This window comes from Haliotis rufescens, unplaced genomic scaffold (genome assembly GCF_023055435.1).
Source record: "Haliotis rufescens isolate VD_foot unplaced genomic scaffold, xgHalRufe1.0.p SCAF_26, whole genome shotgun sequence".
Taxonomy (NCBI): domain Eukaryota; kingdom Metazoa; phylum Mollusca; class Gastropoda; order Lepetellida; family Haliotidae; genus Haliotis; species Haliotis rufescens.
Window position 1 is genome coordinate 3,549,185 of NW_025963957.1, and position 12,829 is coordinate 3,562,013.

The window sequence follows — 12,829 nt, forward strand, 5'->3', positions numbered from 1 at the left end:
TCAGAATGCAAAAAATATGTTTAAAACACTTGCATTCTCCTTTTTCATTTTGTTTCTGAGCCAGTCGGAGAACTTCTTGTGGCTGTCGTTGTCCCCAGTGCCGCCAATGCTCCACACGAGGGCGAAGATGAACCAGGGTTCAATCAGCTCCTTCACCCGTGCCAGGGCCTCATCGGAGATGGGATTCTCTCCCTAAACACAGGTAACACTGATGACAACTTGAACATAAATCTATAACATACAACTCTGTTTAATAACGCTGAGTCTGACACTACCAATAACATACAGCAAACAGATATACTATGCAGTGGGTATCACAGGAAAAATACATACAGGTTCACAATCACAATATGTAAAACTGCTACAATAACAAATCTAAAATCAACGCTTCATTTTTATATTACAAATTAAGTAAGAAATGATATGTCCACACAAGATGATGTCACGAAATGTCAAAGCAATATTTTGTATCATCATGAGGTAGTACTAAAAGTTGGATTTTGATCTAACTTCTGTATGCCAATTGATGCATGTCAAGATGGTCTGGATGTCCACAGAGGAGTGATAATTCCCTGCCTCATCTAAGCTGTCATGACAAGTTTTAATTAGCTCTCTGTGTACTGAGAATAAAAGGACAAATGCCTGGTGACTTTTGGGATAAAAAGACTGATGAACAACAGATTATGTTGTAGCCATTTTGTCCTGACTGGATGCAACATGCATTACACCAGCACTGATCTCCATCCTTCCTTACACAACATGGAGAAGGAATGCACTCCAACTACATAATACATGCATTATACCAGCACTGATCTCCATCCTTCCTTACACAACATGGAGTGGGAATGCACTCCAACTACATAATACATGCATTACACCAGCACTGATCTCCATCCTTCCTTACACAACATGGAGAAGGAATGCACTCCAACTACATAATACAACCCTGTGGTAAGGACATCAACATGAACAGTAAACAGTAACACAAACTTAAACTGCACTCATTATTTTTCAAATTCTGACTTTTACTCAAGCATGAAGTAAACAAACTAAACAGGACTAAATAGTAAACTAAGAATAGAAGTAAAAGCTAGTAAATTTGCATAAAAAATGTGAACTGACAAATAAAATTTCTGAAACAAAATAATTTTTGGATTATAGCTCAAATAATGAAAAGAAAAAAATGGAATAAGTCATTCACAGTGTATAGCAAGCAGGTAATGCACTCTAAACTAAAACTTGGAAATAACATGGAATAACATGGAATAACATGGAATAACATGGTGCAACATGATATAACATGAAATAACACAGGGCATGTGTTCCTGTGCATCAACTGTTGGTACTCACATAGATTACATCCTCCTCGTCAGAGGACATTGCAGTCTAGAGGTGATAAGAGTAGCAAGGATAGAAAGAAGGGAAGGAATGAGTGGATGGAGAAAGAAGACATGACACATCCACTTGATTACAGACAGTACTGGAAGATGCAACTACAATCAGTAGCAGGGGAAACAGTTACACTTCTGGGTTCACATGCACCAAGCTGACCAACCAGGTAATACACAGTTAGATTGAATGGATCGTGAATAGAGATTTCTCTTTTACGTGTCTGCAGCAAAAATATGGTTGGTCAGGAATTGGAAAAAATGAAAATGTAACTGAACAATATGTTTTGAAGCTATATACTTGAGTTTCTCTGCTCTCTTATTTTCACAATACATTATATATTATAAAGTTGAGAATAATAGTATATAGCCATTTATTGAATGTTGTTTGAAGTATTTTTTATTTCTTGTAAAAGGTTTCACCCAATTTTACCAAATTCTGCAAGTTGGTATTTTCCAGTACTAAATGAGCCAGGTACTGGCACTACAGGTATGGTTAGGAAGCAAGGCTGCTGCTTGTATCTATCTATGCAGAGATGTTCCTCAAGACATGGTCTTTGAGAACAACACAATAATTCGGATATGTTGAAAATGTCTATTTTACTCGCCGATCTCTTGAAACACAATATGTAGCAAACCTTTAACACTATATTCATCAAACCCATCACCCTTGTTCACATCATTCTTACAAGCAAGTAGATAATCTTTGTCAACTTTTCCCCTTAATCTGGTAACTGTTCTTTACATAGCAGTCTCCGTTATATTTCTGATTATTCAAAAATTCAACACAGATTAATAATGCCAGCTGACAAGCTTTGTAACATACATAATAAAACAATTACCCTGATTCAAATCTGAACATATAATAGATGAAGCATTGCAAGCAAAGATTGGGTACAAGAACTGGTGGACTAAGAGAGGGTAGGATCAAGTCAGTGAGACAAGACTTGACATCAGTCTCTTACCACTCGTCTCTGGCTTGCCTGTTGACAAAAGCAATCAACGTGATGGGGGGTTAACAAGCAAGAGAGGATACAGGGATATGGGGGGCTGCCTCAACAAGCAAGGGGGGATACAGGGATATGGGGGCTGTCTCAACAAGCAAGGGGGGGATACAGGGATACGGGGGGTTGTCTCTCAAGAAACAAGGGGGATACATGGATATGGGGGCTGTCTCAACAAGCAAGGGGGGATACAGGTATACGGGGGTTGTCTCTCAAGAAACAAGGGGGATACATGGATATGGGGGCTGTCTCAACAAGCAAGGGGGGATACAGGTATATGGGGGTTGTCTCTCAAGAAACAAGGGGGATACATGGATATGGGGGCTGCCTCAACAAGCAAGGGGGGATACAGGTATATGGGGGCTGTCTCAACAAGCAAGGGGGATACAGGGATATGGGGGCTGTCTCAACAAGCAAGGGGGGATACAGGGATATGGGGGCTGTCTCAACAAGCAAGGGGGGATACAGGTATACGGGGGTTGTCTCTCAAGAAACAAGGGGGATACATGGATATGGGGGCTGTCTCAACAAGCAAAGGGGGATACAGGGATATGGGGGTTGTCTCTCAAGAAACAAAAGGGGATTACACGTATATGGGGGTCATCTCACAAGAAACAAGTGTGAGGAGATACGGGGGAGGGGAGGGGAGAGGAGGGGAGAGGGATGGGTCAAGCTGGTCAAGCTGGTCAAGCTGGTCAAGCTTATAACATTAATCATAATCACAGACTGATAACTACACAGGAACATGCAGTAGGCACTCACAGAAAAATCATTCTGAATAATACTTTCTAAATGTCCCATTCACTACTACCTGACAGTAGTTCCTCATGTGAATACCTCTTTAGAGTGAGGGAGCCAGAAAGGCAATTAGGTCTAAAGCCATTTTGAAAAGCTCAGTCTTAGCACAGCATGCCAGCTTAATGTGTGAGAAACAGTCAAAGCAACACAAGTGTAACACACAAGCACGATTATGGTGCTGCCAAACCAAGTAACGATGCTAATCTGGTGAATTTGGGATTTGACAACTGCACTTTTGATATCAAGAAATACCAGTTATAGGAAAATGACAAAATCATACAAGATGTTCTGTTATTAATACGACTTAACATATGAATGTCCTCAAACCTTAAATACACACTTAGTAAATTACATTGTGTTTTAGAGAAAACAATTTACATGGTATTTCCATTTATCAACTATGACATCATCTATACACACAACAGCTACACAGACCACATCTATACACACATGCATGTAAGTGTGTGATTCAGGTAGATCTATACATGTTAGTCTTTTGTGCTTTAGGTTTTTCACTCTGTGCAACAAATGTTGAAAAACATCTGTAAAACCTAACTTGTCCTCTTTAAGGAAGAGATTTTATGGATGTCAACTTCTATAGTATGAGGATCACAACGTATCAGTGAATATACTTACTCCTTTATCAGTAAGCATATACTCCGAAACATCGGACTCCTCATAATAAAGAAGTTGACATCCATAAATTCTCTTCCTTATGTGTTTCACTTCTAAATGCCATTCAAAGACTTGTCCTTTTTTGCCTTGAACTTTCAAATCAGTGGACAAAAACTGCCTTTCTATTTTACAATGAATATTATTTCAGATAAACTCTTTGCCAATATAATGATTCTGTTTTTGAAATTGTCAATTATTTTAGGTCAAAGGATGGGTGGCAGAGTTAACTTCACATCGGGAATAAAGTGAAGAGCAGATGGACAAGTCCGGTGCTACCTAGGACACTCCAAGTAACCCCCCACAACCAGGCGTGGTGTACAGGAACAGTGGCTTACCTCTTTAGGAATGAAGGGAGTAAAGAAGCACTCGATGAGCTTCAGGAGACTGAAGACCAGGTTGCCATCGACAGTCGGAACAATTTCCTTCACATTGTTTCTCACGAACTTCAGGGCAGGCTGAAACATCACAGAAATATCATTACACACTCTTCTTCCTTAGAATTGTAAGAAAGAAAGAAAAAAGAAACAATGAACGAACAAATGAACGAACGAACGAACGAACGAACGAACGAACGAACATCTGGGACATGAAAACTAGCGTTTGATAGCATGAGCAATACTTCATAGTGTTGTGGCACAATGACATAGAATCTTCTAGGTCAGACATTTTGACCACCTGATACTGATTTAATCTTGGGACATTTTTTGATTGGTATGAGTTGCTGAAATAACATGCTGAAGGAGGGGAATGTTCCACTCCAGTGTCAAATAACACTGTCATATGTAGACTCAAGAGTTCTATGGGTCCAAAGTTTTCTACGATGAAGTTCTTCAATGCAAGCGTTCTGAAACACAGTAACTGATCTGTCATGTTCCTACCTCCATGAACGCATCAAAGAGCTGCTGCAGATGGTCCTTGTGGTCGTAGATGTTGTCCGGAAGTTTCTTCAGCCAGCACTCCACGAAGGGGTTGAGGCCGATGTAGCTGGGTTCAAGGTACACCATGCCGCAACGACTGACGGTAGCAGGGGAGGCGACAGCCAGGTCAGCCACCTCGAACATCATCGTCATGCCCTGGACAAAACAACAGGTCATGACACTAACATTATCTACTAGAATGCTTCAAACATTTTAAGATCAGTTCAAACATCTGAAATACAATGCAATGTCATATTTTCCAGATTTGGTGGTTTCTAAAAATTTGAGTGAGAAATATACCACTATACAGGGACAATGGACATTTCTACACCAATATTAAATATTCTTAATTTCCTATTGCTGGAAGTCATACTCAAATATATTTTAAGCCAAATGTACAGATTTCATCAATTTCAAAACCTATTGATATCATTACTAACATGATGAATCATCATCACAATAATATCTATCTAGACTGTGTAATGAGCATGTTTTGTGGACCGAGGTGGACTGAGATCTGCACCAACATGTGACGTACATCGGAGAGTTTGATGATCTCTCCACTGCTGAGACACAACTTCTTGTTGTCGTCCAGCACGGTGTTCATGTTTTCGATCCACACTGCGTCCACGGGGCCGTCAAACAGAAACCAGCGCAGGTCTGTATCAGTTGCTGATGCACTGTTTCGGATGAGTGAGGACAGGATGCCATCAGTCCTGGAAAACACAAACAGTGAACTTCAACATAGAGTCTTGTTTATTCCTTTTAAACGTTGAGATGCTCTGTCAACTCGTTAGGGTCCTACTGGTGCTGGATCCAAGTGGAGAGATCATTCTTCTGGATACCAGTGATCTCCGAATGGGATGGTCGTAAACTATACTCCAATGCTTAAAAGATTTGGGTGGTCTCATGTCATCGTAGGTCTTTATTAATGACTCAGGTTTGACTAGTGGCTCAGATTCGGACTAGTGGTTGAACTCAAAGGTCTGGGAAAAACGGTATCAAGATGGTACAAACTTGTGAAATTGTCTGAATCAGAATTAACCTGATCGGCACATATTCATTAATACAGCCTGAGGCAGACGACAGTACTGACAGTTTGACAACAGTATAAGGATTCATACTGAAATGTCGCTATAATGGTGGTATTAGCTAAACCCTAAGTGGGCCCCATCCTTAAATGGGCCTCAGCCAAAGACAGGAGGGGAGATAACTCTCACGAGTATGCTGCTGGCTGCAAGCACATGGCTTCAGTACTCGTGTACACAGCTATAATTACAGTGATTAAACACAGTTAACAAATGAAGACATCTTTGTCATATCGCCACAATAATAGCATATTAAAAGTTGTATGTTAATTGTGTATCTAATCATCTGTCAACTTCTAAGAAATGCCTAACAAACAGGGAACAATAATTGTCTGGAAGCATGTTGCTGGACGAGCATGGTTCATTGGATCACAAAGCATGATGGCCAAAGACATTCCTCAGATCAAAATACTGGGCCATGAACCAATCCTTCACGTGTCAGTCACTCTCAGCAACAGTGTGACTGCTAGTTAACATCTAATACACCTACCATTCATGAGTCAGGATGTCGAACTCTCCATACAGCTGCCCCATAGTGATGGACTTGGGGTTGAGGATAAACGTGTGGACATGTTCAAACGGCACCCCTGCAGGTGACATCTCCCCTTTCAGTGACGTCATAGCCTTCTGTAGTGTTTCATAGCACTGGAACATACACAGATGCACCATATCGTATTGTGATCACTTGAAAATAATTTGGTATAATTAAAATCTATTCATGTTATTACACTGTACAATTTCAAGATTTCCATTATTCTTGTCTATATAGAATATTTAAGTTAACTGATATGATTGCCTACACTTTGTTCAACAATATGTGAATAATTTAGAAGGTGAACATGGGGTCTAATGTCACGTTCATGTGTACTGCACTTATATAGCAACATGCATGCGCACACATGTGCGTGGGTGTGTGTGCTTGTACTAGTCCAATCTAATGCTGATTTTATAGTGCTAGCCCACTGAGATACCATGTTGCAGTTTAACATGAACACCCCACTCAGACACTAAACTGACTCCGAGCCAACCAGCCCTTGTTTTAGCCCCTTAGTGCCGATCACCAGGCAGAGTAACAAGAAGTACCATCTTTTAACATCTTTTGATATGACGTGGACGGGGATCGAACTGCTTTCCGACAGATGCTCTTCAACTAGACAACGGAGGCAGTCTAGAATCGTAAGGCCAGACTATGTATTACATGCCTCTCAGTTATTATATGTGAAAACTCAAGATGGTTCTATCTAAAACGAAATCTTACAACCTTCGTGGACAACGTGACAAGCTAACTGAACATGTCTTCCTTGTTATGACATGTTGTTCAGGCATGCTGTAGGTCTGAGAGTACCTTTGTCTTGCCAGATGCTGTGGGCCCCACCAACATGAGACCGTGTCGCACCACCGTGGTCTCGTACAGCTGAATACACTTCTTGATGAATCCTGCAGGACATGATAGAGGTGTCATTGATTGGGAAATTCAGTATTGATATATCCACTCAAAGTATGATGTTATTAGTTAAGGTGTCTTTAGTTGCCGTACAAAGTATCATATTAGGTGAGCTGAAAAAGTATTGGGCACCCTCACATTCAGAAAACTGGAAAATTGATGACAGACATAGAGATTATCAGCAAAGTGTGTTTCCCTATCCTAAATATCCTAAAGAAATAAAAGTTGTAGTTTGTAATCCTTTGGGAAGAATAATACATATTTCTCATTCCTAATATAGACATTTATGGTACAGAAACACATGAGGGAAATAATCTCTTTATCATATACATCATTCTTAAAATAATCGATGTTTAGACATATTTTCACTCAATGAAGTAGCTCTAGAAATTGTGTATGCATACAATTCTTGAGTGAACTGCCCAAGTTGTATAGTGCCAAATGACTTGTCTCCATGTTTTGGTGACACATTGGGAAAGCCCTGTGTAAGTATATTGGGAACATTTGTGTCACAAATGCAGATGGTTATTGCGAAAGAGGATATCACACTGATGTATGGAGCTTGAAAGTAGTTCCGGCTAGGAGACCTCATTTGCATATTTATCGGTTCATGATACCATGCTGATTGGATTGGTTTAGAGCATCAGTAACACAAGCCTATATATAATAGAATGAAGTATAGGCACTAACCGTCGACATCCTTGATGGAGAGTTTGTTGCAGCTCTTCCTGAGTGATGTATCAAGGGCTCCATAGTCTATAGACTCATCCCTGCATAGCAGAGTCACTCAGTCAGCCACATGTCATTAACACTTTATATCATACAGAGAAGCATTTCATGGATTGTAATAAATTGCAAATTCTAGAAAGTTACTGCATTCTCCGGGGACCAATATTAAATACAGTGCTCCGTTATAGAGATGTCAATTTACAGAGTAAGATAAATCATAGCATTCTCCTGGGACCATCAATAGATGCTGGATTATACACGTGTTGGATTATTGAGATTCCACTTTAAAGAGTAAATTAGCAATATTGTCTTCTTAAGGACCAACATTATATGCTGGATTATACAGGTGCTTGATTATTGAGATGCTACATTACAGAGAAAGATAGCAATATTACATTCTTCAGGAACAACATAAAAATGCTGGATTATACAGGTGCTGACCTATTGATATGTCACTTTACAGAGTAAGATACCAATATTGCCAATATTCTGGATAAACAGGTGCTGGATTATAGAGATGCCAGTTCATATGGATTGAACTGTGTCTCACATAGTAAATGTTTACTTTACAGCGTTAAGATCTATCAACACGGACAATACAAACAGAATTATATCAGTTGCCTTGTTAAGAAGACATGTATGTACTGGCACTTCAATCAGTGCAATCCACACACACAAGCTAATGGCCCATGCAGTACAATGACTATATGCAATTCCCATAGTGTGCCCAAGACATAACAAATTTGTGTTTGTTTGTTGTTTAATGCAGCACTCAGCAATATCCCAGCTATATGACAGTAGCCTGTGAGTTATAGAGTCCAGACAATCCAGTGATCGATACAATGAGCAACAATCCACGTCGTCTGGGCACGATGACATGCAACACCAAGTCTGACCATCCGATTTATTTGGTCCCTTTTACAAATTTGTGAACAGTATCAAACTAGTAATACCTTCCTGTATAAATATTCAGTGAGTACAAATTTAATATTGCATCAGCTTGGTTTCAGCCATACATTGTCTGCTCTGAACCGTGTTTCAGCATGTCAGCTTAATATGGGAAGTGAGTCCAAAGCTACACAGATGATCGAAGTTTGTCAATTTGGTGGTAACCCACAAGCAAGGGTATGCTGCTGACAGACAGAGAGATAATTGGGTCCAAATTTCAGTTCAAACAATGATCTGCCTGTCATCCATGTCTGAGTAGGGGACACAACTCTGCAATGCAAGTTGCCTGCCCTTATTCCACTGAGTCAGCATGCCTCTACTCTTTTACATAACATCACAGACTCCCTGCCGACTTTCCTTGTTTTCTGTTGTAATCTACCAAACATTTGTGACCACGTGTGACAGTGAACTAGTACTGGCCCACGTGATGTATTCAGTACCATCTCGTACTTACTCCTACATTCAAAGTGTGACATGTGAACAAGTGTGATGGTGAACTAATACTGGCCCTCGTGATGTATTCAGTACCCCATCTCGTACTTACTCCTACATTCAAAGTGTGACATGTGAACACGTGTGATGTGAACTAATACTGGCCCTTGTGATGTATTCACCAGACACCATCTCGTACTTACTCCTACATTCAAAGTGTGACATGTGAACACGTGTGACAGTGAACTAATACTGGCCCTCGTGATGTATTCACGAGACACCATCTCGTACTTACTCCTACATTCAAAGTGTGACATGTGAACACGTGTGATGTGAACTAATACTGGCCCTCGTGATGTATTCACCAGACACCATCTCGTACTTACTCCTACATTCAAAATGTGACATGTGAACATGTGTGATGTGAACTAATACTGGCCCTCGTGATGTATTCACCAGACACCATATCGTACATACTCCTACATTCAAAATGTGACGTGAACATGTGTGACAGTGAACTAATACTGGCCCTTGTGATGTATTCACCAGACACCATCTCGTACTTACTCATTCATTCAAAGTGTGACATGTGAACACGTGTGACAGTGAACTAATACTGGCCCTCGTGATGTATTCACGAGACACCATCTCGTACTTACTCATTCATTCAAAGTGTGACATGTGAACATGTGTGATGTGAACTAGTACTGGCCCTCGTGATGTATTCACCATGCTCGTCATGAGACACCATCTTGTACTTACTCATACAGTGTGATAGGGATTACGTTTCTTTAGGAAACAATGGGGAAAGAAATACACACATATTTTTTATTAAAACATAAACATTTCAATATGTTGTTTTTCATAATTGAAATATAATAACTTTCCTTAAACTCTTAGTCTACATCGTATTGGTAACAAAATATTAAAGCTCGGGATTAAAAATGTCCAGACGCTAACTTTCTATAAATTGAGACTTACTTGATGTTCGGGAAAAGATCAGACACGATACCGGAGAAGAGTTTGAGATCGTCTATCAGGAACTTGGGTACATTGACGTCCCTGATGGCACGTAAAGCAATCAATTCCTGAAACATACATTGCATGTCACTAGGAAATTCAACACTTTGGCTGATAACAACTAGTTATCAGGCAATGGTCGTCACAATATTGGTACAGGTAGTTTCCTCTTATTCAGAATGGGCTGCTGAAGACCAACTCTAAAATGAATGTTCACTGTTGTATAGGCTACCATCACGCACCTCGTCCATGTCTGGGTGTTGTCGCTTCAGGTTTCCTGCCGCTGAGATGACACTCTTCACAGCACGCATACCAAAATCATAGTGATCCTAGGAATACAAAAATGAAGACGTAAATATTAGATAACGACCAAAGACTAGATTCTCACTTGACACAGTGATTGCGTAAGTTGAATGAAACACCACTTTGTCAGTTAATTTGAAAAGAGAGCCTCAAGCAATGTTGATCAGCAACATTTACCACTTTGGTACAATCCACACACACAGGTACTGTACTGGCAAACCTAGAATCATCAGGGGGATCTTAATCAACAATAAATGGAATTCTGTCAAATTTTGGGACCGGTCATTTACCAAAGCAGGGATGGGTCAGAGGGAATCAAGGGAGGGTCACCCAAAATATGGCAGTCTTTAGGGAGTGTCATAAGAAATAATACACATATTAGGGAGGGTCATGAAAAAAGGACCTTTATAATAAAATATACATAGCTTTAAGTTTTGCTTTTTGTCTATTTAGAGGGTCATAAAAAAAATGTACAAGGCTACGAGGAGGGTCATCCTAAAATGTGACAAACAATAAGGGACTGTAATTATTTTCAATACATTAGTGTATAATAAAAAAGACTGTAATAAATGACCGGTCCCTTAAGGGACATAACTCTTCACAGCAAATTCTGTGGCTGAGATGACTTGGCCACCCGGACGATAACACGGCAGAGCTGCTTATCAGCTGTGTGAGTCACATGTACCTGAGAGCTGAGCTGCTCGGAAGACAGTTTAAATGTGGTGACAATCTTTTTGGAGAGGTTCCTGGCATCTGAGAACCCAAAGGAGAAGAGAGAGATCTCGGCGATGAGGGCGTAGTCAGGCACCATCATGGCTACTGGACGGAACAGCGCCTGGATAGGAGTTATTCAATAGGTTACTACTGAACCGCAGAATTTCTGCTACACATAGAATTAAATAGCTGCATCAATATTCCGGCAGAAATGTTTTTGCCAATTTTATAGATTTATTCCAATATCTCTGACACACATATTCCCTGAATCACCCCCACTGAATTAATGTTCATCTTAAAACGTACCATAATCTGCATTTATAATCATATGTCTGAGTATGTGAGATTGTTATGACTGTGTATGACTGTGTTAGAACTGTTCTATGACCTTGAGGTGAGGTGAAATGATTAACGTTGCCTTCAAGATTATTGTGCTCATATAGCGATGTGCATGCACGTGTGTGTGCGAGTGCTTGTACTAGTCCGGACTAATGCAGATTTTATAGTGCTAGCCCACTGAGATACCATGCCGCTGTTTTAACATAAATCCCTTCCTCAGACACAGTATACTGACTTCGAGCCGACCAGTCCTTGTTTTAGCCTCTAAATGGCTATCGCCAGGCAGGGTAACAAGTAAGATCTTATAATGTCTTCTTGTATGACATGGCTGGGGATCAAATCCCTGACCTTCTACTCTCTGGTCAGACCCTCTACCACTTGATCACATAGCAGTCCTATGACCTTGAGTACAATATTAGAGTAAACTGCTCCACCTGTGATATAGTGTTAAATGAAGGTAGTTATGCTTGTTTACAGAAACACCCTTCCTGAATTTATTTGGAATATTAGGAAATAGTCTACAGAGCAAGCAGAAATTACATTGATGTATGTAACTTATCAAAAGTAGTTCCAGCTAAGTGACCTCATTTGCATATTTATTGTAATTGTGACACCAATTTTAATGGATTGGCTTATCCCATCAGAACACTATCCATTATAAGGTAAAGTGTTTACTGCCATGATGCACTATGTAAGGCTGACAATGATGACTGTTCTGACTGTCTTTATGTGACAGTCCTGAGTGTTGTCTACCTTGAGGTTGTCCGGCAGCTCCGTCCTGCCTGCGTAGCCAGGGTTCATGGTGATGAAGACAGCGCAGGACGCCTTCAGCGCCAGCTCCACACCTTCAAAGATGAACCTGTCCAACTGGGAGATGAGGACACAGAGGGTTAGCACACGACACAACAAACACAGCTTCCACTACATCCTCACACTGTTACATTCATTTGGTCAAAAATATTCTCAGGACAAAAAATTTATAAAACCTTGTAATAAATTTACATGAAATTAACCAAATAAAACCAGAAGC

At 40.2% G+C, this 12,829-nt stretch overlaps 1 protein-coding gene across 7 annotated transcripts in view; it reads right to left on the reverse strand.

Annotated features, from left to right (window-relative positions):
- Positions 1-12,829, reverse strand: part of LOC124115243 (dynein axonemal heavy chain 1-like) — a 121,709-nt gene that overhangs the window by 60,927 nt on the left and 47,953 nt on the right. For 3 of the 7 annotated variants that reach the window (XM_048402451.1, XM_048402447.1, XM_048402448.1), the window contains exons 31-42: positions 12,553-12,666; positions 11,432-11,581; positions 10,686-10,772; positions 10,405-10,511; positions 8,005-8,084; positions 7,216-7,307; positions 6,361-6,515; positions 5,321-5,498; positions 4,744-4,938; positions 4,201-4,320; positions 1,351-1,386; positions 34-192 (exon numbers count right to left, since the gene is read on the reverse strand). In XM_048402451.1, the coding sequence (XP_048258408.1) occupies positions 34-192; positions 1,351-1,386; positions 4,201-4,320; positions 4,744-4,938; positions 5,321-5,498; positions 6,361-6,515; positions 7,216-7,307; positions 8,005-8,084; positions 10,405-10,511; positions 10,686-10,772; positions 11,432-11,581; positions 12,553-12,666 (1,473 nt within the window). Of the gene's footprint in view, positions 1-33; positions 193-1,350; positions 1,387-2,353; positions 2,372-4,200; positions 4,321-4,743; positions 4,939-5,320; positions 5,499-6,360; positions 6,516-7,215; positions 7,308-8,004; positions 8,085-10,404; positions 10,512-10,685; positions 10,773-11,431; positions 11,582-12,552; positions 12,667-12,829 lie in introns of all 7 variants that reach the window. The other 4 variants (XM_048402450.1, XM_048402449.1, XM_048402446.1 and 1 more) reach the window with 2 other exon arrangements.